General features: G+C 39.3%; 2 protein-coding genes across 4 annotated transcripts; one reads left to right on the top strand and one right to left on the bottom strand.

Annotated features, from left to right (window-relative positions):
- The first annotated feature begins 986 nt into the window (after window positions 1-986).
- Window positions 987-18,853, top strand: crbn (cereblon). 2 transcript variants are annotated; one of them, XM_037775790.1, is made up of 11 exons: window positions 987-1,147; window positions 1,425-1,537; window positions 2,716-2,918; window positions 3,988-4,137; window positions 5,806-5,968; window positions 7,819-7,881; window positions 7,996-8,080; window positions 8,225-8,340; window positions 10,740-10,804; window positions 13,052-13,183; window positions 14,323-18,853. In XM_037775790.1, the coding sequence occupies exons 1-11, from the start codon at window positions 1,075-1,077 to the stop codon at window positions 14,504-14,506; spliced, it is 1,347 nt and encodes a 448-aa protein (XP_037631718.1). In that variant the 5' UTR covers window positions 987-1,074; the 3' UTR covers window positions 14,507-18,853. The 2 variants fall into 2 exon arrangements, with proteins under 2 accessions (XP_037631718.1, XP_037631726.1); XM_037775798.1 differs by lacking the exon at window positions 14,323-18,853 and adding an exon at window positions 9,372-9,465.
- Window positions 18,854-20,896: 2,043 nt separating this feature from the next.
- Window positions 20,897-25,513, bottom strand: LOC119493317 (vasopressin V2 receptor-like). Of its 2 annotated transcripts, XM_037778504.1 has the most exons (3): window positions 25,171-25,513; window positions 23,574-24,427; window positions 20,897-22,203 (listed from the first exon to the last, which is right to left on the bottom strand). In XM_037778504.1, exons 2-3 carry the CDS (start codon window positions 24,418-24,420, stop codon window positions 21,998-22,000), a joined length of 1,053 nt encoding a protein of 350 aa, XP_037634432.1. In that variant the 5' UTR covers window positions 24,421-24,427; window positions 25,171-25,513; the 3' UTR covers window positions 20,897-21,997. The 2 variants fall into 2 exon arrangements, with proteins under 2 accessions (XP_037634432.1, XP_037634439.1); XM_037778511.1 differs by lacking the exon at window positions 25,171-25,513 and having other exon boundaries at window positions 23,574-24,535.
- Window positions 25,514-26,181: the final 668 nt, after the last annotated feature.

The following is a 26,181-nucleotide window of genomic DNA, read 5'->3' as shown; positions in this document are numbered from 1 at the left end:
TGCTGTACTCTGCTCCTCTGCCTGCCTGCCTTCACTAAGCTTGCTCCACCTCACGTTCATGTGCGCTCACTACACACTGCAGAAGAGTTAGTTTAGCTCTGAAAATATCTAGTAAATGTACAGTGGACGTTCGTGCAGAAATAACTGCTGTAGCTCCTCCAGACCAACAGAGGTTTCCCGTGTCTTGTGAAGTGACAGGGCTCCGCAGAGAGAAACGTTATCATCTCCGACCAAAACTCCGGTGTCTCCCCTGTTCTTTCCGTCCGAAGTCGGGAGGCTGAGGCAGGAAAAGCCAACATTAGGATCAGCATTGATTCATGGAGAGACCTTCGTCTGGTCAGCTAACATTACTGCCCGGCAGGTGAAATAAAGAGTGATATTGTGGTTTTAGCTGACGTGTGTCGCCTCACTGTTTTGAGCGAAGCTCGTTCATGTCTATGTAGAGCGAGCACAAGCGCGAACCCGACGCTGACTTTCGTTGACTTAACGGCCACAGGTGTCGCTGTTAACAAGCAATTTCAGATTTTTACAAACAGTCGCTTTAAAGAATGATCCCTATTTTTATTTTATAAAACATTGATCAATAAACCTAAATCAACTGGTGGGAAAGCAAATATTTTGAAGACGGTTGTGACACCTGCCCCCTGAATGCATCCATCAATGTGTTTCATGGCAAAAAGCACCTTCATTTTCCTGGAAAATGAAATTTACAGTATGGTTTATAGGCTACTGCATCTTTCAAGGTGTTTTCAAGGTCTGCATCGTGCTTCCAAGGTGGTTTCCAAACTGGGAGAATTGAACAGTCACTGCAGAAGGGGAAAACATGGAGTAAAACAAAAGTTAAATTACATCTTTTTTCTTTTTTTAATTGTGGCCTTCAAAGGGGAAGAGCATGACAGAAAAAAGTCTAGCAACCCAAAACATAATCCCAGTGGACTATTTTAGTCTGTGTAATAATTGAACGCAGTGTTAAATGTTGTGACGTCACCAGGGGGCGCTCTGGATCCTCCCGGAAGCTGCAGGACGAAGAAGACACCGCAGAAGAAGAAGAGTCAGTATTGTAAACACAAGGATATGGCTGACGAGAGGGGAGGAGGTGAAGACAACATCAACGACAACATGGGCAACCAGTTACATCTTCTACCAGGTAACACGTTAACTCACCGACTGACTGGTCGGTTCTGCTCGGTGGTTCAACCGGAACACCGTTAATCCCGTCTCCCTGGTAACGGCCAGCTAAAGCTAAGCTAGCATGTCTCCAACAACAGGCCACTGTCAGACATCACATCCTCAACCTCTGCTGGCTCTTATACTCATTATTACCACCAGAGAGACTCTTTAACATGATGACGTTGTAGTTAGGAGACACTAAAGGAGCTAACTAGCATTAACTGTGATCCTGTGTGTTTGCTGTGCCATGACAGACAATGAGGAAGAGGAGGAGGAAGATGACATGGAGACTGAGGACCGAGACAGTGAGGATGCAGAGAAGCCCACCCTCATCACCTTTGACCCCAGTCTCCCTACATCACATGCTGTGAGTGATGCTTTCTATTTCTACATGTTCACTAGATAGATGGATAGATAGATAGATAGATAGATAGATAGATAGATAAATAGATAGATAGATAGTAACTTTATTGATCCCGAGGGAAATTCAAGTTTCCAGCATCACAGTTCCATAATGCAAAACATGTTAGTAAAAAGGCAGTAAAAAAGTTAGCAGTGCAAAGTACAACTCATTTTACTACTGAGGATATGGTGGCCCAGAAAAATTACAAATACAGCCCTCTGGAAACAGACAAACCAGGAGCGAATCAACAACGAAATCAAAAGGAGAAAGTGGAGATGGATCGGGCATACACTCAGAAAACAAGAAACAAACATAACAAGACAAGCTCTGGACTACAACCCACAAGGAAAGAGGAAGCCAGGGAGACCAAAAACCAATTGGAGACGGTCCATGCTCGACGAGCTAGATAAGATCGGGACCTCCTGGCAAGAAGCAAAGACCACTGCACAGAAGAGAGTGAGGTGGAGATCCATGGTGGACGCCCTATGCTCCCAAGGGGGCCAAGATGACTAAGAAGAAGAAGAATTACAAAGTACAAAAAAATATACCAGATATAAAAACACAAGGAGATGAATAACATGGTTAAAACTGAATATAAAGCAGGGTAACAGCTGTGATACACGACTATTAAAAAAGTGAATATAGTGCAGAAGAGACTGTTAAAAATGAGTATAGTGCAGGGTAACTCCAGTAGCTTAGTCTATGAAAGTGCACTGCGTGACCGTCCTCCTTTGTCTAGAGAGGTGTTGTACAGTTTGATGGCTCGGGGGACAAAGGATTTCCTGAGTCTGTCTGTGGAGCACCTGGGGAGCAGCAGCCTGCCGCTAAACCAGCTCCTCTGTTTGGTGATGACAGCATGCAGAGGATGGCTGGCATTGTCCAGTATGGCCAGCAGTCTGTTGAGTGTTCTTTCCTCTGCCAGCGTCACCAGAGAGTCGAGCTCCATGCCGACCACAGAGCAGGCCCGCCTGATCAGCTTGTCCAGCCTTGAGGTGCCCCTCTTAGTTGTGCTGCCTCCCCAGCACACCACAGCGTGTAATTTTACCTTCCCATAGTTTTGTTTAATCTGTCAGGGAGCTGTGTGGTTAGTTTTTTCTGCAGCTGTTGTTGTGTTGTGTTGACTCTGACCCTTGTGGTGGCAGTACCTGGGTTCCGACATGGAGGAATTTCACGGCCGTACAGTCCACGATGAAGACAGCTGTCAGACCATCCCTGTGCTGCCACACACAGCTGTGATGCTGGTGCCAGGTCAGACGCTGCCTCTGCAGCTGTTCAGGCCGCAGGAGGTCAGCATGATGCGAAGCGTCATCCAGAAAGACCGCACCTTTGCTGTGCTCGCACACAGGTAAGTAGAAATGCAAATGGATCTGTAGCCATTGTCGACCATCACAGACTGGACAGATCTGATAAATAGAGAGCATTTCTTTCTTTGACGTACCAGTTTAAAGTGTTTACTAGTCACGAGGAGTACTATTTATCTTATGAAAACTGTTTTCTGAGACACTTTAAGATCTTTTTAAAGTCTGAGAAAATAATCCTGATGATATCATGAGGGTTATCTTGAGCTTGGAGACTTTTTAACAGAAAGCCTGTGTTACAAATAGGATGCATGGAGTTTGAAAGATCTGGGTATCCTCTCGGCTTGGTTGGAGGTTCTAATGAAAAGATGCTGTTAAAGGAACCGTGTGTAACATTACAGGGGATCTATTAACAGAAGTAGAATATAATATTTATAACTATGTTTACATTAGTGTGTAATCACCTGAAACTAAGAATCGTGTTCCACGGTTTTGCACTCGGCGGCTCACTTAAATCGCAGTCTTGGAAAGGGAGGAGTGAGCAGAGGGGTACTCAGTTGGTTGCAATCTGCAACCACACCACTAGATGTCACCAAATCCTACACACTGTACCTTTTAAGTCTGTGGTTATTACATGTTGGGTAAATCTTCCAGGTTGTTAAATTGAAAAAAAAAAGAGCCATTCCTTCAATATCTACATTATGTCTTCTTCTGTATTACTTTAGTTCTCTTTTTCATTTCCCTTCTGTTACGTGTCTAAAAGCTCATGAAAAAAAGAAGACACCCATATATATATTTTTTTCTTTCCATTATCTAAAATACATTTTCCTGTAAAGTAAAATAAAATATCAATATTTGAAAATCGACAACAACCAATACATTGAACATAAAGTGTGCATGATGGGAAATGTAGGATCCAGTGTTTTTGGAGCTTGACCCAAATGAGGCGCTGAAAGTCAGTAAATGTCTGCTGCTTTGGTTTTTACCATTGTTTTTGTAGGTCTGTTCTGAGTCCCCCAGCCTCATAGAAGTACAATATTAAATCACTGGAGTGTCATTTTTTATTATTTTTGGAGTGTAATTTTAATGGTTTTGTTTGTTATCTGCTTCCAACAGTGATGCAGCCGAGCCGGAGGCAGAGTTTGGGACAACAGCTGAAATTTATGCCTACCGAGAAGAGCAGGAATATGGGATTGAAACTGTCAAAGTGAAAGCTGTGGGGAGGCAGAGGTTCAAGGTCCATGAGATAAGAACTCAAGCAGACGGGTAAGTTTAATTCCCTCATAAACAAAAGGTCAGGGCTAAATGCATGTGCACATTTGAATGAGAGCTGCACTCTATAAATAAAGATATAAACATTGTGTTGTGGTTCTCACATGGAGTGAGCCTGTGGTTGTTTGCAGGATTCAGAGCCCTGCAGGTTTTCATCGTTATCATCTAGGCAGGGAATGATTCATAACCTGAATGAAATAATCTGTTATCAACCACCTGATAAGATAGAAAACCAGCAGCACTGTGGACTGCAGATCAGTGGATCATATACACGTGTGTGTTCACCCTAAACAGCCTCTGTATTCACATTCATTTTGAGTGCAAGCATGACAAATTGAAAATATTCAATTTCCTCAGATGTTTTTAGTCGATATAAACAATGAAATCAAACTTTGAGGTGTCAGTTTTTTTTTACATACATCATACGTGATGCATATTTACTCAAAGAAACCGACATCACATCAGATATCAGTTTTTGACCTGCCAAATCTTGCCTGTTACGGTCAGGGCTGTTTTTTCCAAAATGACTCAAGTGGTGCTCTCAAAGTTCACAGCTAGAGGGCAGACTAACTATTCACAGTCATCTTCAAAAAGTACACTGAGAACCTCATAGTCAGCTTCAGATGATTGTATTTGTTGAGTTACTCCTGTAAATGTACACACTCAGGTTTTTCTGTGAGTTGTTCTTTAAAGATGAGTTCATTGTGGTTTTGTTCTAGTTTTCCTTCTACATACTCTCGAGAGGGTTTAATTTTTATAGTCTGTGTGGGTAACAAGAAAATGCAAAGCCCGTCCGTTGTGCTTCCTTTTGTCACAGTAAACAATGGAAGCATCTATGGAGAAGAGCTGCCTATTTAACTGTTGTTTAACGGTCATACTATAGATCATGTCTACTTACATCCTCCACTGTTCAGGAAATCATTGAGGTTTACTGTCCATAAAACTGGGTCTTCATACAGACATATGTCCCTCTTTCTTTAGTTGCTGTTGTGTAATGCACATAAATTGGTTGCCATAATCCGGTTAACCTTTTGTTGTACTGTAAATGACCCCAACAAGCATATAATAGAAATTATTGGCCACTTAAATGGAATCTGCCGTTGTGTCCTCTGAGGTCACGTGTACTGAATATTGAAACAGCGTATACTGTATATTTCAATACACTTCTCTTCCTCTCTGTAACGTCTCTAAAAAGATTTTGGATTGCTGAACATTATGGCAGCAGTTTTGTGGATTTTCTTTGCTGTTTATGCATTAAATAGATATAACTTTAACATTGCATATTGTCTTTTGGCAGGATTGAACTGAATGCCATTTTAGTTGTGTGCTCTGGTTCATGGTTACACCTGCTCGTGCATGTGCTATTGCTTAGGGAACGTTTGTTTGTCTGAGCTCCAGGGAGTTCACTGAGTGCATCTTGGGTGGAGGTGGAGCTGGAGAAATATTTATTATTGCTAAAAGAGGTAAAGTACAGACAGCACCTCTTTATGATCATCTCAGATTCACAAACATCCTGTCATACACCTTATAGCATTCAGCCAGCACACCATTTGTTTAATCTGTTATTCATCTGCTTGGTGTCACTCGCACTTCTGTTGCTCTCCTTGCCTGTGTTTCTTTTCCACGACCAATGTTATTGTCTCCCTTCGTTTGTCTCCTCAGGATCAGACAAGCCAAAGTACAGATCCTTCCAGAACGAATCCTTCCAGATCCCCTCTCTGCCGTGCAGCTAGCGCCCCTCTCCAGGCTCCACATGCACCCCTCCTCCAAACCCCCGACTCAGAGCTGCAAACAGGCCCAGCGCTGGTGGCATAACTACCAACAGGTCAGACACTTAGAGTACATGTAGTACACATGTGCAGGAGTAAGAAATAAGACTGCAACTATAATGATCAAATTATAGATTTTCTAAATCAATTGATTTATTGTTTGGTCTATAAAACATCCTAAAATAGTGAAAATGTCCAAGTTACCCAGAGTCCAAGGTGACTACTCTAAATGTCTGTTTTTGTCAGACCAGCAGTCTAAAATCCAAAGATATTCAATTTACTACAATGTAAGACAAGGAAAAGCTGGAACCATTTAAATTTTGTATTCTTTTCTTTTGGCAATATCTTTCATATTTTGGACTATGGTTCTGATTGCTGATTAGACCTCTGCTCATGTTGACGGTGGTTGATGCCTAGACAAAGAACGTATATTGCTAAGAAGTGAAAATCAATTGTTTGTTCCATTGCAACGTCAGCGCCCAGCAGCAGAGCGACGCCTTCGCCATTTTCGACTGAAAGCGACTATCGGACGCCAGTAAAACGTCCACCTACAAAGTACCGTACAGAAGTAAAACTAAATTCTTTCTATTCTATCGTCATATTTAATGTCTCTACCGAAATGGCCTGTGTTGAACAATAAAAATACTATAAATATGCACACTATTATAACTATTCACTTACTTATTTATTTATTTATTAATTAAACTTTTTTGCCCGGCCGCTTCCCAGAGGAGCAGAAAGTGAGCGATGGACATAAATGGAAGTTAGAAAAATCCAGCACACAGATTTTGAGAGCCATCTCAAACTTTTTCACATCAAGGACCTCCAAAATAGATGTACAATAGACCACAGACCATGGATGTAGAAGAGGTTGTGCCCTGTGATTTTGCCCTGCATGTTAGTAAATAGCCCACAACTCCATTAAATTCTGTTTATGTCATGCTACTAGCTCTACTAGCTACTGGCCGAAAGCCAGTTGTTTAGGAACAGAGACGTTTACACATCCACCACGGTACAGGCTTACAGCATACAGCCCATGGGTGTATCATAAGATAATAAAAGTGATGAATTATAGCCAATATATCCATTATTACAGCTAGAAGGAAGCCGGCAGAACCGGATATGTCATATGAGTGTTGAGGTGAGGTTGTACGACACACTTATCCATAGTCAGTGTATTACCTACATTTGAGGACAGTCGGCACGCCCCCAGTTTGGAGAAGCAAACAGGAGTTACCGCACGGAAGCAAAGTAATGTACTGCTGTGGACGGGAGAAGCAGCAAAATGTATTTTAGCAACCTAAAAGAAAGGCTCACCTAAAAAAAAACAATATCAGTTTAAGTGTCTGCTATATATAGAATATTTACCTTGCTGTGAAACAGCTATATAGTCTATGTTTCCTACTGGGAACTGAAGCTGTTATCTATGCTCTCGCCAAATCAACCAGACTCCATTGACAAAACCTGTAATTTGACCTTGCAGAACATGGTAGTTGTTGGTCTACTGCTGCCTCGATCAGTTAGTTAGTTAGTGTTATTATTTTATTTTATTGATTAGTTGGGATTCACCAAAGTCATACAATAACACAAACAAACGAACTGATCAAGGCAGCGGTAGACCAGCAACTACCGTGTTCTGAAAGGTAAAATGAATTGTTTAATGAAAAAGAAAACTGTGAAATGATTCTAAATATAGTGTACACTTAAAATTGATATTGATTTTTTTTAGGTGACAATTCTTTTAGGTGGCTAAACTACATTTTGCTTTTGGTGTCCACATACTTTTGGCCATGATATGTATGTCAGTAATAGCAATGTGGGAAGGGAAGATAAACTGGGTAATGTACTTCAGTTATCATTGTATGAAGATGTATTGAGTTAATGGTGCGTCTGTTGTTCATTACAGAGGAAGTTTCACTGTGCCAATCTGACGCCATGGCCGCCCTGGGTCTACGCACTCTACGACTCTGTGAGTACTGCAGCCTGCGTGCACTTATGGAATTTCCTCCATACTAGTATATAAACATCACATATGAGTGAATGTAAACCACGTTTTCTCTGCTTCCTGTGTCTCACCTCTCAGGAGTCGCTCATGAACAGAGTGAAGAAACAGCTCCATGAATGGGACGAGAATCTGAAGGACGACTCTCTCCCTACGAACGCCGTAGGTCAGCCTCTGCTCAGTGTGTTACAGACGGATTGCAGGCGCGTACACACATGCGCACGTACGCCTCTTTTGTTTGTGTTCTTTGTGCTTTCTTTCCTTCCTTCTTTTAATCCCTGTCTTCCCCCTTCTGTCTGGTTTCTGTCAGACTTTTCCTACAGAGTGGCGGCCTGTCTGCCCATAGATGACGTTCTGCGGCTCCAGCTGCTGAAGATTGGCAGTGCCATACAGAGACTTCGCTGTGAGCTGGACATCATGGACCGGGTAAGGAAAAGTCACCACTACTAACCCCTCATCCCCGCCCAACCACCTCGACCGTTCTTCTCTGTCCCTGCAGCCACCATCTCCCTCATGCTGTGATAAGATCTGGTGTTCCTGCGTCATTCTGCACAGACTGTGTCTGTTTTTCCGTCTGATGTTCTTTGGTATATTTAACGATGCCTGTCAAGGGCTGACAGATGTATTATTGCTGCAATATTTCAGTCCAAGCCTTCACATAATAAACCAAGAGAAAGATGGTTTAATTTTGTCGCCCGTAACAATCGGTAGTGAACATGCAGTAGACATTAGCTGTTCGACACATTTGACCTGTAAAGACTCATTTGGTAGATATTTATTAAAAAAACATCTTTCATTCACACAGCAGAAAATTATTATTAATGGATATTAAAGCTTATTGTTAATTTTCCTTTCTAAATATTGATGTTCATGAGTCGTCTGAAAGGGTATATTTGTTCTGAAGAGCAGGTTGGACCCAGACAAAAGGTTGTAGACCGTGTTGAAGCAGTTCTCACTTCATCTTGTCTGCCTCACCTCTCCCCTAAAATCCATATTTTAAACAAAGCATCAAACAACTATTAGCTATGTAAAGATATAGAGGAGTAATATGCACCCGAGCAGAGAATAAAGTCGCTCTTGCTCTGTGTGTGTAGTGATCCAAGCTTCTCCTTGCTTTGTTGACATAGCTGGGCTGGCCACGCATACTTTCATTGCATGTGAGCGTGCCTGGCTAGCTCATGGCCGCAACCCCTGCACTGCGCTCATACGATGGTTACAGCTGACAGCGTCGTTGTGGAAGCATAGCACCCACCCCTCCGGTTTCGACCACAAAACTAATACGTGGAACTTGAAATTCAATTTGCATTTTTGAAAAGTATTGTCAAGCCCCCGGACATTACAAAAAAAATAGGCGGAGTGATATGGACAAACTCAATTATTAAAATGTACCAAAATATCTCTGTCGAGATAATATTGACAAAAATATCACTAATAATGTGAATTTGATGGCCAGACAGGTAGAGGCCTTCACTGTTCATTTAACTCAGCCAGTCAAAATCTTCAACCTGCATAGAGTGAACCCAGAACGCAGCACACAGACTCTGAAAGCAGGTACAAATTATTATTGTTATTTCAGACTTGGGTTTACTGAGAGGAGACAACGGCAGACAGGCGAGGCAAAGGGTGAGTGTTCTTGGGGCTGATCCAGTGGCTGAATTAACAGGAGCGAGGAGTTGGGTTTGACGGCTGAGAGTAAGCAGGAGGGCAGCAGACTGGCAGGCAGAGGTTGATCTGAGCACAAGGAAGCAGAGTTTAAACAAAGAGACAAAAAAAAAACAGGAATTGTAAGGCCTGAGATCGTAGCTACCGCTGTAGTAGACGGAACGATCTGACGAAGACTTGGAGGAAAGCCAGGGTTGATGGATGATGAGATTCAGGTGTGCCAGCTTCCAGAGTTCAGGAGCAGGCGTATCCACGCCCACACACAGACGGACACACAGGGACACTACGAGAGGGCAGGGAACACAGAGGAAACATAAGGAGAGGCTCGGAGAGAGGTAGAGACCATGACACAACCATATTACTTATTAGGCCTCCAGCTAAATGTATCAACCATCTAAACACTGGTTGATTATGAACTCACACTGTATTGTCTTGTGGTTTGAATGTGGTTCTTTTGGGTGCGCTATGATGGGATTTACCTTAATGACAATTAACATTTTGGCCGTTATCATTAGCTTTCACGATCAACTTATTATGTAAGATGTGCCACTTTAGTCTATTTAAAAAAAAAATCTATCTATCTATCTATCTATCTATCTATCTATCTATCTATCTATCTATCTATCTATCTATCTATCTATCTATCTATCTATCTAGTAGTGGAGGTAGGCCTAGGTAGGGTAGGCTTTTTGGGCTTTTTTAACATTATTTTTTTTATTTGTATCTCTATTATTTGTTCTATCTATCTATCGTTAGTATCATTTATATTTGAATCATCTAATGACAGAAATTATATATATTCCTGAGTGAGGAAGGCAGCACACACATGCGCACACACACACACACATACACACACACACACACACCGAATGTCACCGGATGTGTAAAGTGCTTCTTTAATGTGCCCCGTCTATTATCTCTTATTTGCTCTTTCCTTCCTGTCTGATTGAGGATAATAATCCTCCTTAATGCAGAGAGTGTCGCTGGTCACACGCTGTAGACCTGAACTCGTGTCGTCCAGCTAGTGGCTCTTGTGGAAGCATAAAGGCTGGGGTGGATTATTATAGCATCCTGAATGAGCCTCAGTAATTAGAAGACTTTGCATTGACAACGTCTGACGTGTATACATGATTTTAACCCTTTATTATCTCTCCTCTCCTCAGTGCACGTCCCTGTGCTGTAAGCAGTGCACGGACACAGAAATCACCACAAAAAATGAGATCTTCAGGTCAGTGCTTCTGCATGTTGTGGCTCGGCTATTACAAATGTTTTTCAGCACAGTGTTAATATAAACTTTACATTGACATTTGTTTGAGAGACATAATTCATCACTGTGGATATTAAAGTGGATGTTGCACTTTCTTCACCTGCCAGTCAGGTAACCAGAACAAGAAAATGTCTGAAAGCTGCATCCAGTCTAATCAGCAACATCAGAGGTCATTTGATTCAGCAGTTAAAAATATCACTTAAATGGAGCTTTAACGTTTTTAAACACATAGATGCACAAATTTCTGTCTTCGAAGTGTTTGTTGATAGAGATGCACCGATCGATTTTTTTTTTGACGAAAGAAAAGTTACAAAAATGTTTGTGTATGCTGTCAATTATAGTTCTTAGAAATAAAGAAAATCAGAATCAGCAGACTTTTAAAAAATTGGAAATTGGTGCATTTCTACTTGTTGCTCCTACTTTTACCGTTAATGACATTAGTAGGCTGCATGTCTTTTTAATTTCACTGAAAAACAGAAATGTTAAATTTTAGGCTGCTTTTTAATTTTTAGTTTTTATAGAAACAAATGATTTCTCCCCTGTAGCAGTTGAGGTTAATGTAAAAAATACATTAAAGCAGTTTGACTTTGGTACTCTACCAGGAACAAAACTGCTCCCATTTATTATTTCTTTTATTTTTGTATTTACCTTCATCACAGTAATTACTGTAATTTCAACATGTCAAAGTAAGCACTGATTTGACTCTGTGTGTGGAGGTTGCATAAAGTCTGTGGCTACATCATGAACAAAAGTGGCCCTGCACACTCACACATACGCTGTTATATAATGTAATTTCATAACTGCCTATGATGTGTGATGATAGTTAATGTGTTTGTCCAAGAGTCAAACACAGAACCAATGAAACTGTCCAGAGCCTCGCTCTATGTTTAGGGGAAAAGTGCATTAACTGTTTTGTCTGAGGACATCCAGATAGTCTGAGTGAATGAATGATTATGTGTTTAATATGATTTCTGAAGTTAGACACTTCCTCTGACTAACAAAACTACGTATGTAGCTAATGCATTTTCAGTTAGGGACCAAAACCAGAGCTGGAGTAAAGTATATTGCTACTTGAGGAACTGATCCAAAATCTGTCTCTTTTTTTTGTGTTTTTTATTGTCTGCAAAGACCTAAATAATTATCTGGTAGAGCTGAAAGTTGAAAACAAAATTTTCCATCCTTATGGAAAATGAATGTCTTAGCTTTGTAGTTTTTGTGTTGTTTTTTTCCATAAGAACGACACTAAGACTCATTAAGACTGGACTCATTTCAAACCACTGATGAAAAGTACGTTTAGATTTTTTAAACCTTAAGTTGTTTAAACCTGAATTAACTACCTCAAAAATATGTCCACCCCGTGTTTTATATATATTCTGCGTCCAATTCTGAAATATACAATTTTACTCTAGAATAGGGCTGTTTATTGGCAAGAATCTGGCGATACGATACGTATCATGATACAGGGGTTACGATATTGCGATTTATTTCACAGTTTTGTTGAATACTTGATTCTGATTGGTCAATCACAGCATTCTTTGGTCTGTTATTTCTTTATAACAGACCGTTGCTATGTATAACAGATCGTTGCTATAGACGCAGCTCTGGTCTCGGGCTCTGGTGGACCGTTTTTGTGTCAAATTAGTAAGTAGCCATGTAATAAGCGGGATAATATACAGCTAGCGGGTCATTGTTGTGAAATAATCCGCTTCGCGTCGGGGTCTTGCATCGCCCTGTAGGGGTTTATTTCACAACAATGACCGGCTCGCTGTACATTATCCTTACGTGTTGCAATACTGTAAGCAAGGCAACACATACAGTATAATCTGTGCAGTCAGAACAGTGGGATCTGCTTTTGAATTTATCACAGTTTCTGTAACATCTAACATCATAGCACTACTTTTTGTGTAATCTGAGCCAGTGTCTGCCACGAATCTTTGGATGTAAACTATTAATTAATAGTATACATTATACACATTTTATGCACAGAATCCACCTTGACGCACAGTATGTGGTGTGGAAATACTGCTGTGTTAGAATTTGAACAATATGTGATGATGAACTCATTGTTTGGCTCCCTTTATACCTTTTAATGGAGTCTCTAATCAGTTTCTGGCTTTTTTATTCTTTCTTTAAAAGAACCATTCTGATGTTTTGTTTTTGGGTGAACCGTTTACTAACATAATCCACGTGCCTCTCCTCTCCCTGCAGCTTGTCCCTGTACGGCCCCATGGCTGCATACGTAAACCCTCACGGTTACGTCCATGAAACCCTGACTGTCTACAAAGCTAACAACCTCAACCTGGTCGGCAGGCCATCCACACTGCACAGCTGGTTTCCAGGGTAACTTTGCTATACTCCTGGCTTCTCCCTCAGACTAGTGAATAGATTGACTCAGACGCCTCACTGAGCCTTTCAGTGCTTTCATAAATGCATCTTTATAAATGTGAGACATTTTGATTAGAGCGTCTCTTGTTGGTGATCTTGTTAGAGAGCAGCTGGGGAGTGAAACCTCCCCGAGGTTGTCTGTTTCAAATCAAACTGCTCTTCTAATAAAACACATAATGCATTCATAACAGAGATCTCAGAAGAGGAGCTGTGAATTTGTGTCGCTGATATGGACTGTGACATATTTGATTTATCACTAAAGAATTAAACTGAACTAAATTGACCTGTTCAAAACAAATATTTACTTTTTTAATGTCTATGACATATTCTACAGATAGAGGCTCTGAAACTGTAGTAATGTTGCTGGTATGATGTCAATATATCAAAAGATAATTTTCACTGTATTTGTGAACTGCACACGGCACGCAGAAAAAATAGATGAGACCTCAAGTCTCTAGAAGAGACTTAGCTGCACACACAGGCAGTGTGGCCCGGGCACAAGACGTGTATTTGTGACATCACAACAAGCCAATCGTGGTCCAATATGCACTTACTGTACACAAGTGTGATGAAGAAACTTTAATCCTCCAGAGCACATACGCTGAGAATGGACTTTTCAGTGAAGAGACATCTTGTCTCCAATACCTAAACTTTTTTAATTAACAATATGTGCATATTCATTGATTCTGAATTTTTCAATGAGGGAGAAAGAGTAGATGTTATGTTAAAGAGGACCTATTAAGCTTTTGTGCCTTTTCCCTTTCCTTTAGTGTGTTATATAGTTTTTTTGTGCGTGTAAAATGTCTGCAAAGTTACAAAGCCCAAATTTCACGCCAAAGTTACTCTGCTCCTGAACTGCCTGAAACACCTTGCTTGAAGTCCAGCTTTTTCTTCTGTAATGTGGTGATGTCACCAAGTAACACATTTGCATAATACCTGCCAGAGGGTGAAAAGAGGTGCTACAGCACTGCCGGTATGAGAAAAATAGTGTTTTTTGAACATCACATCACAAGTATGAACCTTCAAAATGAACATAACAGGTCAAATGTTACAAACAAATGTCCTCAAATGTTGTCCTCTCTCTTTGCTCTCAGGTACGCCTGGACGATTGCTCAGTGCCGAACCTGCGGGTCTCACATGGGTTGGAAGTTCACAGCCGTCAAGAAGGACTTGTCTCCACCTCGTTTCTGGGGTCTGACCCGTTCAGCTATGCTCCCCCGTATCCCCCAGGGCGAGGTGGAGGAGGGGAGAGAGGGCTCTCGCCTCTTCTGCCTGTGACGTCGGACCATCAGTTACCGTTAAAAAAAACCCCCAACAACCTGCAAACCCCCCCCAAGCCTGGATCTTCATGCATTCTCTGGCTGCAATTACTTTTAGTAATCAATGCATCACACACCGCCTGTCACCCTTGGCAGTAATTCCATCATATTAGTGGAAAGGTCAGTAAGCCTTTAAATGGCACTCTGAGGGCAAACTAGAGCAGGATGGAGGTAGTGATTGTTCTTAAAGGTCCTCGAGAGGTGGAGGCAGCAGCAGCTAGACGACTAAGTGCGTTGTGATAAAGTGAGAAAGAAATAGAGAAGAACAGATTGACACGTAGCATCTTAGCATGCAGCTGATCTGCACACCTGTCCAGCTGATTCCTTGGTAGCTGAAGACGCACAAACACTAAAGTGTGTTGCATAATTTCCCTCCTTTCCTCTGTATGATGGAGAGTTTGACTGAATGCAGTCGAGATGGAGATATCGTTGGCAGAGTCAGCCACTTTAATCTGTTGTAAAAACCAACCAGATACTATAAGTTCACTTTCAGCATTCAGATCCTTTCTCAGATGTGTTTTCTGATGTTATTTCAAGCTGCCGTAGGTCAGTAGAGGGAAATGAAAGTGCACTCCTGTATGTGTAGATTTGTCAGTAAAGGGGATATTTTGAATCATGGAAGTAAATGGGTTGTATTTTTGTATGCAAGAAGATTGGAAAAAGTAATTTAACATACTCATCATGTGTGTTTTTTATTATCACACCAGTTTTTTATGCAATAAACAAAAAAAACTGAGGTGACAATAACAACAATGAGTGATATACTGGATATAATCAGTGTCTGTTTTCTATTCAAAGAGGGCTCATTGTCCTGTCAGATGATGTGCTTCAGGAAACAAGTGAGTGAAAATCAAAGATGTCTTGGTGCCTAATGGAGGACTGTTTTTTTTAAAAAGGTTAAAGCTAATTAACACAGAGAGTGAGAGGATCATTTACCCGTCTTCATTTAGTTTGTTCATGTTGTGTGGCACGTTAAAAAAATGGTGTGCCTACGCCCCAGCTCAGTGTCTTTTGATAAGTTTGATGAAACCACAGATGTGAATGAAAGATTGTAAATGATGAAAGTGATTTAGAGATTTAATTAAATGGGTTTTTTTTTTTGGTTTGTAGTGTCACAGTTTTCAGGATTTTACTTCTTGCGATTTTGTTGCAAGGTGCTGGCTCACGTTTGTATAAATGTAGCTGTACATAAGAGGTAGTTGAAGCATTTGTTGTGTAATACACCTAGTGTTCTACTCGCAGAATCTGACTCTTATTTCACATCAACATATCAGAGAATTGTTTGGAAATACAGTAATCTTTTCATCAGTAAGCAAAGTCATTGATCGCAATAAGGAATCATTTCGATTGTGAAGATGTTGGTCTACCTAATTTAATGTTTTGGGATATTTTCATAAAGGAGTAGTTTGAAATTTTGGGAAATATGCCTATTTGCTTTTTGCAAGAGTTATAGGAGAAGATATATACCGGTATAATGCTCTCATGTCTTTCAGATATATATCAAGCTAACACCAGCAGCTGGTTAGCTTAGCTTAGCTTTTTACCTTTGGACATTGTCAGCCTCGCTGTTTCCCTCCGTTTCCAGTCTTTATGCTAAATGAGGGATAATGTACAGCGAGCGGGTCATTATTGCCAAATGAACCCTGACATGGTGAGCAGTCTAGAATCACCCTAAAGAGATTCATTCTGCAATAATGACACGCTTGCTGTACATTATCTTGCTTATTACACAGCTACTTACTAAAGAAATCAATCATTTGACACAAACTATTGATTCAAGAATTATTTTGTTTTAAAAATGATTTTATTGCTTCCGCTGCTCGCTGTGTACGGAGATCAGAACTGTGTCCATAGCAACGGTCTGCTATATAGAAATAACAGACCATAGATTGCCGTAATTGACCAATCAGAATCGAGTATTCAACAAAGCCGTGTAATGAGCTAAGCTGACCAGCTGCTGGCTGTAGCTTCATATTTAGATATACAGATATGAGAGTGGTATCTCGATCTTGTCACATAATCTTCGGCATTAAAGCAAATTAGCGTAATTCTAAAAATCCTAACTTCTCGTTAAAGGGTGATGGCTTTCAATTTACAAATGATTATTTGTTATTTTCACGGCCTAAGTATGATGTCAAATGGGTTTACAGTTCTGAGTTGCGTCGACAGTCTGTGAGGAAATAACTTGACTTTGTGGTTTCATGCAGAGCTTGTTTTTAAATTACTCTTTTATTTTTGTAGTCTTCCCTTAAAAGAGTACTCCACCGATTTAACATTGCACCCCTAAAACACTGTAGAACTCAAGATGCACATTTAATTTTTTTATTTTTTTTATAAAAATCGATGCAGAAGAAGCAGAGATGTCATCTCTTTTATTCCTTATCAAAATTTGCCGCCTACATTATCCACAATGCAGCACGACCGCTGACAGTAGAGTGCTACAGGAATATTGTTGCCTTCAAATGAAACTTGTGAGCTCGTTTTTACAACATGGTCAGTCGCGTAGACAATATGTTTGGCGTTCAAGTGGTTAAATCTGCTGCTAAGCAACGGCAATATTAATGTTACTGTCAACATCTAGAAGCCACAGAGGCAAACAGTTTAGCAAGCTAGCAAGTGGGTACATAATGCCGTAAATACAAAGGCATAATGACAGAGGAAAAAGATGAGGTCGTTGGGAATATCAACATTTTCCTCGGATATATTATACAATTCCGAAGAATTACAATATACGACTAAAATTACAATATATTCACTTATTATGTACCAAAAATGTTACTTCCATGGCCTCCGCCATTTCTGACAAGTCAACAAAAACGTCACAAGTTGTGAACTCGAAGCTTTCAGAAAATTTCCACTTTCCTAAAACCAAGAAATGAGATAACATTTTAGTACTTTTGGTTCCTTCGTCTGGAAGTCAATGGGTTTTTAGTCAGATGTCTGACATAAGCTTAAGAGATTCGTCAGTAAATACCCCACTCATGAATTTTGAAGCTTTTACGTGTCTTTAAACAGTTGATTGCTAACAGGTGGCCAAATTAGGAGTACTAAATGTCATCACGCCGACTCGTCTGCCTTTACAGCCCCATTGTTTATACCCACGTTCATGCGACCGTGGTGTAGTTTGTTTATAGCCTTATGTTAGCATTTTGATAGCACTCTGACGATTGCATTCACGCTTCAAAATTCATAGAAGTGGTGTTCATTTGTATAGATTATCTTGCTGAACAAAACGTGTACGTATCATAAACGTGTGTTTGCCACAGAGCTTATTTTTTTGCAAAAATCCAATGGAAAAATTGTCTTTCTGTCGAGGGAACCAGGGCCGTGCTAAACTTGTAGTCTTCAATCGACACTGACTCAAGTGACATCACCTTATCAATTTATGAGACTTGACGCAGCTCCGTCTGGAGCCACACGAGGCAACTTGTTTCACAGTCGTACTCCCCAAGTCCTTGAGTTGAATGTGTTAAATCGGTGGAGTTCCCCTGAATCAGAAAATGTGAACTTCCTCAGAAATGTGCCCGAATTTCTCAAATTGCATTCACATTTTAAATCTTATTTATAATTCTCTGCTGGACCCTTCAACAGTATCATATCATTTTGTGTCATAGAGGAAAGGTTTTCACCCTGAGAATAACAGGTAACAGGTAAAAAAAAATGTATTATATTCTCTGCAAAATTGCTGATTGAGTGTTCGCCAGGCTGTCAGCCTTTCATTCACCTCCAACAATAATATGGATGCTTCACTGAAGAAGAAATCAATGGCCTGGTTCCAAAAAGGTCTCTGCTTGTTTTTCCCATGACGTTCAGTGTACCACAGAGTTAAATAAACATGCAGTAATCCTGTGACTGTTGACTGATTTACATGTTTCAGCAGAGAGTGCATCAAGAGGCGTCAATTTGAATGAGTATGTGTGTGTGTGTGTGTTCATGTGTGTAAAAAGGTTGTATGATGTCATCCTTGACTTTGTAAATCTTCACATCTTTAGGCAAATGGACACGTGCCTTCATTGTGTTTGTGTGCTTTAATGTGTCTGACTCTGCATATAATGAGTTTGAATAGTATTAATCTTTCGTGCAGATACATGTGGGCAGAGGATCATTTATATGTTCGCACAGTGGGAGTCTAATGAGAGGCGACCACGAGAGGAACCCTCCGAGAACAACATTTATAGTGTTGACGAGGGTTGGGACATGATGCAACATATGAATTCTCATTATCTGATATCTAAAATACTCCTGACATGTTTTGTGGCAGTTGTTGTGTCTTTCTGCTTCTCTCCAGTAAAGTTGCTTTCTTGTGTTCTTCATGTCTTCTGTTAAAATGGTGCTTAACCTTGAACTTTTACTCACTGAAAGCTGTTAGTTAAGTCTAGTATTTCAATCTTTCAATCATTTTTTCAATTCATGTTTAGTTTAAAAAAGATGGCTATCACAATTTCCCAGAACCCAAGGGGAAGTCTTCAAATCTTTCTTTGATCTATTGTCCTGAAAAAATCCCAGAAAAGCAGAAAATCCTCCCACTCAATAAGCTGCCTGGAACCAGTGGATGTTTTGGATTTTTGCTTGATAAATGAAACAACAAATCAGTTATCAAAATTATAAATATTTGAATTAATTTTGTATGAATACAGGTACTTCTTGTAAGAGGTGACTGTCTTTGCGAGAGTGGATCATTAAACTGTTTGACTTCATTTTATTCACAAGAGGACAGTCCTTCCTCTATGGAGGACGGAACCTGCCAGAATAAAAAATAAATAAATAAATTACTCAATAAATAAATGAATATGTCATTAAATATAGAAAAAGTAATAATAAAAATAAATGTAGCCATTAATTATTTGCTTGTTTTAATTTGCTGCTTCATTTATCTTTGTATTAATTCCATAATTTATTTACTATTCTGTTTAATTTTCCCTTTTATTTGTTTATGTATTTATTTCTATCAATTTTAAAAAGTATTTATACATTTTTGCATATCTTTTTTATTTATTCATTTATTTTTAAATGTACGTATTTTATTTTATTATTTATATTTGCACTTATTTTTTTATTTATTTTATATTTATTTTTAAATGTACGTATTTATTTATATATTTATTTATTTATGCATGATTGCCCTTTGCATTTCACCCCTCATTTATTTCCCCACATTTTATCAATTAATTAATGGCTATATTTATTTTTAATATTATCAAATTTAATGACTTATTTTATATTTTATCAAGTAATTTATTTATTTATTCATATTTTGGCAGGTTCCATCCTCTATAATACTGTACAACATTACTGCAACAGGAGATAGATTAACAATGATGTTGGAAACAAAATGCTGGGTAATGTAGTTTGTTGCTCTCCAACAGCAGGGTATGGTTCAAGCACTCTCATTGGCAAACATCTGCCCCGCTGAAGTGTCCTCGAGCAGTTCAGAGATTTACCAGTCTTTACCTCTCGAGGGCTAAAAGCAAACACGGACTCTGACTTTAGAGAGAGAGATAACCAAAAGGAATTCCTCAGCAGCAGGGAAACTACAAAAAGTGACACAAAAAATCCTCAACTAAATCTGCACATGTTGTTACAGTATATGCTGCTCATTATTTGGGCATGTGGTTAATAATAATAATAATAAGATGCTGCAAAGTTATTTAGAGGAAACTAATTCTAAGTGGCACCTAAAACAGGAGACACATAACAAGATTGACAAAATGACAATACCATCACACACAATGAGATTAACTGCTGGATAGGGTCAAAGCTGTTTACAAACCCCAGCTGAAGGTCATGAAGTTCAAAGTATTGATTATGAAGAAACTGTTGCCATAGTTACACTGACTAAAAACCTTTCCACGGCTCCATAGTTGGCTTCCAGCGTTGCACATACTCCCAATATCACACAGGCAACAGACACTAATGACAGTCTGGTCTAATGATGAAGCATTTTGGTTTCCTAATTGTCCAATATAATGGCTGAAAGTAAATTAAGGCCTTGTACTTACCTGGGTGTAGTTAAAAATAACACCTATGTGTATTATGTGATATTTTCCAGGCTGTGTCAGCCTTTTGGTATGCTGCTCCTTCACTGTGAGAAAGCGCAGTTGACCAGCAGATCATACACATGCCATGTTTGACAAACACCAGGTTTAAATCTGGCTAACATCTGTTCATTACATACTAACAACTGGAATATAAATGGAAATATGCGTGCAAGTGAGAATCATATACGAATGAACCTCAGGTGGCTCATTGCAAACTACCTTTTAATGAAATAGTCTTTGAATATTATGATCTTTGTCATTAGTGGGTTCAAAATATGTACTTATATACAAGTAAGAATACAAAGTAGTTGTGAGAATTTAACTTTTATTCCACCTTTACTTTAGTTGGTTGCAGCCTAAACAGTAGTTTACAAACACAGTCACTCAGTGTGTGATTTAAAAACAGTTATTCACCACAAAGAACATTTATATTTAGATGTGACAAATGTATTTCACAGACTTTAAAAACAGTAATGTTACAACAGCTTTTTTTCTTCTTCATGAAAAAACAATTGTTCTTGCTTTCACTCTGTAATAGCTGTCTCTTTGGAAAATAAAGCTATATACGGTAGATATATGGAGGACATAACCTACCAAAATAAAAAAATAAAAAATATGAGGGGAAATTAAATAGAAGAGAAGATAGATAGTGGGATTAATACATAAAGAAGCAAATTAAAACAGAAATATCAATTTAAGTCACACTTTATCAATTAATTAATACCAATATTTATTTTGAATATTATTTCGGTACATTCAATGACATATTTATTTATTTGCCGGGTCATTTATTTATTTATTTAATTTATTTTTTTATTTATTTTGGCAGGTTCCATCCTCCATATCGATACAGTATATCTTATCCCTTAAGGTCTCTGAGCTCATCTCAAAAGGACTATGGTATAATGTGATATATTGTGGTATAATTACTGACATTTTGCTCAAAATTTCCATAAAATACCAGTTTTCCTGATACACAAAATAACAACACAAGTGGATTATTTAAGGTAAAAGTGTACCTGAAGTCCAAATCCAGCTTGAGGAATATTTTTTTTAATATCACATCAAAACTGTCAGAGTCATAATAATAATGTGAAGATCCACACCAGTTCTTTAACAGAGTCCATATTGATTGTTTCTTCACTGGCCCTTCAGTGCAACAAAACACCACTTGCTCTTGTCAACATCCAACAACATCTGGAGCACAGTTCTCACTCATGGCCACCCTTTCAGGTTTGCTTTTGGTGAATGCTTCCATGACACACACCATGTCTTCATATGTCAGAGACCCTGACAGATGTCTCATCTCCATCATGTCTCCTGTTCAGGAGAAACAGTCGTTCAAACGCAGAGAGAGCTCATCAGATTCAGCTCCAACCGGCTTCTTTTTCCCAGATTGTAACTTGTCACCCTCATTTGGCCTCAGACACGTTTCTGAAGCTCATGTACAACGTGCTGACCTCTTCTTGGATTGAATCCTTGCCGTCTTGGTGCCGCTGGCACTGCAGGATCAGAGCCACCAGCCTTTTGGGAACCTGGCTGCTGAACAGAAGGTAAATGCAGGGGTTGGCACAGCTGTTCAGACTGGCCAGCAACATCAGGATGGTGAAAGTCGCAGCTGCAATGACAGAAGTGAGAAGCGTCATTGTCACCTCTGAATAGATTTTGTATGGATATGTACAGTATGTATGTGTATGTACTGTATGTATGTGTATATGTATATATGTGTATATATATGTTTTGATACAAACATTTTATATTGACTTTTCTTTCAAATTATGTGAATGTTAACAAAGTTAGGCTTATTTGCAGCTTCTTCGCAAGGAATATTTTGCATTGGTTTTCTGTTTTACCCTAAATTTTCAACTGTACTGTGGTGAATATTTACTTGAAACTGTATATAGAGTATTTATTACACATGCCTTAAAAATTAGTAATCAGGGTGCAGTGTTAGTTTCTTTCATCACTGTTGTAAACAAGAACAGAAACACAACTTTTCTATAATATATATACATATATATATCATATATATATATATATATTTGTGTGTATATGCATGTATGTATGTATGTATATATGTATATATTTAACTTATTTATTTATTTTTTTCCCATTATTTAGACATTTGATTGATTTTTTTTTTTCTTTCCCTCTCTGCTACTGTAGGTGTGTACCCCACAAATAGGCGGGCGGGCACAATGTTTATTGTATATGTACACTTAAAAAAAGAAAAAAATGGAAACACTCTTTTAAATACATGCTGCTCATTACATCATGCTACAAACATGTACATTCCTTGATCATGTAAAGTGTCAACTTCTCCAAATAAAAATGAATTTAAAAAAAATGAATAGGTTTTGTGCGTAAAAGCGCACTTTTTTGGATAGCTTTACCAAAATAAGCCATAGAGTAATATAATAATAAAAAATAATAACCACATCAAATTGAGCACCAGACAGAAATACTTAAAGGGACTGTTTGTAACTTTTTCCAGGTATAAATCTATACCGGGTCGGGACGAATGCGCGCTCGCATATGCGCGCTCGCATATGCGCGCTTGTGTGTGGCCGGAGTCTCTGCTCCTCTGCCTTCCTGCCTTCACTCACACACCGCACGCGTTCTCGCTGTCTCGCTCCACCTCTACATGTTTATGCGCGCACACTACACACTGCAGAAGAGTTAGTTTAGCTCTGAGAATATCTAGTGAATGTACAGTGGACGTTTGTGCAGAAATAAATGCTACAGCTCCTCCAGACCAACAGAGGTTTCACGTGTCAGCTAACATTACTGCCAAGCAGCTGAAATATAGAGTGATATTGTGGTTTTAGCTGACGTGTGTCGCCTCACTGTTTTGAGCGATGCTTGTTCATGTCTATTTAGAGCGAGCACAAGCGCGAACCCGACGCTGGCTTTCGTTGACTTAACGGCCACAGGTGTCGCTGTTAACAAGCATTTCTGAAAGTTACAAATAGCCCTTTAATGACTTACTTTCTTTTGGTGCATTAGTGTCCCAGGCGGACCAAAGCTGGACAGTGAAGAAAGGAGCCCAGCAGACAATATAAGCCAGCACGATGACCACCGTCATCTTCAGCGTCTTCACCCTGGCCTTGGACATGCCGGCCACACCGCTGGCTCTGGATGACGGCACAGGGATGCTCATGTTGGTCCTCTGCTGTTGGGTCTTTTGGTACAGGTTGATCTGGATGGCTCTGCAGATGCGCACTTGGCAAACAACAACTGTGATGACAGGTAGAATAAAGATGACCAGCGTGGTCCAGGTGATGTAGGTCTGCAGCCCCCACGGCTGGATGAAGTTGGCCCAGCAGTCAAACACACCTGGTGCAACCTCGACCTGTGAGAAGATAAACACCTGAGGCAAGCTGCCCAGCAGAGAAACCCCCCACGCAATGCACACTGGGATGTTGAGTCTGGTGCTCGTCCTCTGGAACTTCACCATCGGGTTGCAGACAGCCTGATATCGGTCGACTGTCATCACCACGATCATGTAGGTGGAGGAAAACATGCCGAGGACCTGGAAGTACTTCACCAGGCGACACACGAGGTCCGGTCCCACGAACCTGTCCGTGATGTCCCACATGAGCTGCGGACACACCTGGAAGAACGCGACCACGAGGTCCGCGAGACACAGGTGGAAGACGAAGACGCGCATGCGGGACATCTGTTTGCGTTGTCTCCAGAGGACCAGCAGCAGCGAGGAGTTGAGGACGGTGGCGCTGATGAAGATGATGCTGAGCAGAGAGATCTCCAGCCTGGCCAGACTCTCATCTCTCTCCACGTCCTCATCATGAAAGGTACTGTCGTTCAGAGGACACATTGTGTTTCTGGGTCGTGGAAGAGTTCAGAGAAACAGGCTGGTGGGGATAAAAAAAACAACAACAAAAAAACTTATTTATTTTTGTATTCTTTCTTATGCATTTCTGCATCATGCAAATGAGGGGGCTGTCAATAAATGCATAAATACATAAATAAATTCATATATTTAAAAAATATATATAAAAAATAATAATAATAATAATAAATAAATAAAGTTACAAATTTATAAAAATAAGAAACAGGCTGGTGGGGATTAAAAAAAACAGACTCAAAACATTTTTAAAACAAAATTGATCTGAAAACTTTTACTTGGTACTTTTCATTCTGAAGAAAAGTTTCTTTTGTTAAAAAATATCTATTAAATTAAAACTGACGAATCTGACGAAGTAATTACTGATTACTTTTGATGAATTTAACACATTAATGAAAGACCTAGAAGCAGAGTCAATCTGGGAGCTGTTTGTGTTTCTGAATATTCTCACTTTAACGTTGGCTTCACACACTTGATTTTATGTGTTTTGTATGATATTATGCTATGTATTTATTTTGCATTTGTTTTATGTTGTGGCATCTGAAACTTTAATGTATGTTTAAATGCTGCTGTCTTGGCCAGGTCTCTCTTGCAAAAGAGATTCTTAATCTCAATGAGTAGCCTATTACCTGGTTAAATAAAGGTTAAATAAAAAAATAAAAAAATAAAAACTGTAACTATTTGTCAGCAAGGCATCTAATAGCAAGTATTTCTACCTACCTTTTACAGATGTGTTTTTCAAATAAGTCCCTGGAGGTGAATTGATGCTGCTGTGGTCGAGCTCAGGTTGGGAATCATTTCTAGGGAGGAGGAGGTTGTACAGCTGTGTCCCTTGTGTTTTATGTGAGGATGAAACTGGGTGGAGCTTCTAAAGATTAATTTAGCACTGTGATTAAGAGGCAAATAAGTTATTCTTTAGGCTATAGGTAAACAAATAAAGCCTTTAACTGTGCTCAAAGTGTTTGTGTACATAATGGAATTATTATACAGGTGATATGATTGAAAGCTCCAGATCAGCTAATAAATAGACCTTTGAGGTGATTGTTTATCAGTTTAGCAAGACTTTTATCATACCCTTAAAGGTCTCATATTATAAAAAAGTATTTTTTATTATAAAGCAGGCTTAAGTCCTATATAAATACTCTGAAAGTATCGAAACACTCAATCCACAGGGAAATACACACACAGCCCGTATTCAGAAACTCTGCATTTGAAACAAGCTGTCAGGATTTCTGTCCATTTGCGATGTCACGAATATACAATATTTAAGCCCTTCACACAATTTTTAAACGTAAACATTCTAAATGTGTCCCAGTTTATTTCCTGGTTGCAGTGTATTTGAATGACATCAGCTGAACAGGAAGTACACATGGACCCAAGCTGTTGCCTGGCAACGCAATTCTGTTGCAATTTTGACGCCATTCTATCGAAATGCGTTTTAAAACGGAGCGTTTCAGACAGAGGATAAATACAGGCATATTCAGGCCGACAGTATGAGGAAAATATTTTTCTTTTTTTAACATTACAGTATGTAAACATGTTCTAGTAGAAACACAAAATACAAGTATGAACCTGAAAATTAGCATAATATGGGTGCTTTAATAATTATTAATTTGTATTTTATTGTTTTTGTTTTTATTTATTTATTTTATTTATTTTATTTATTTTATTTATTTTATTTATTTTATTTATTTTATTTTCCCTGCCAATCTCCTGCTCCACACTCCACTC

This window comes from Sebastes umbrosus, chromosome 1 (assembly GCF_015220745.1).
Source record: "Sebastes umbrosus isolate fSebUmb1 chromosome 1, fSebUmb1.pri, whole genome shotgun sequence".
NCBI lineage: Eukaryota > Metazoa > Chordata > Actinopteri > Perciformes > Sebastidae > Sebastes > Sebastes umbrosus.
This window is presented reverse-complemented; position numbering and strand designations above follow the sequence as displayed.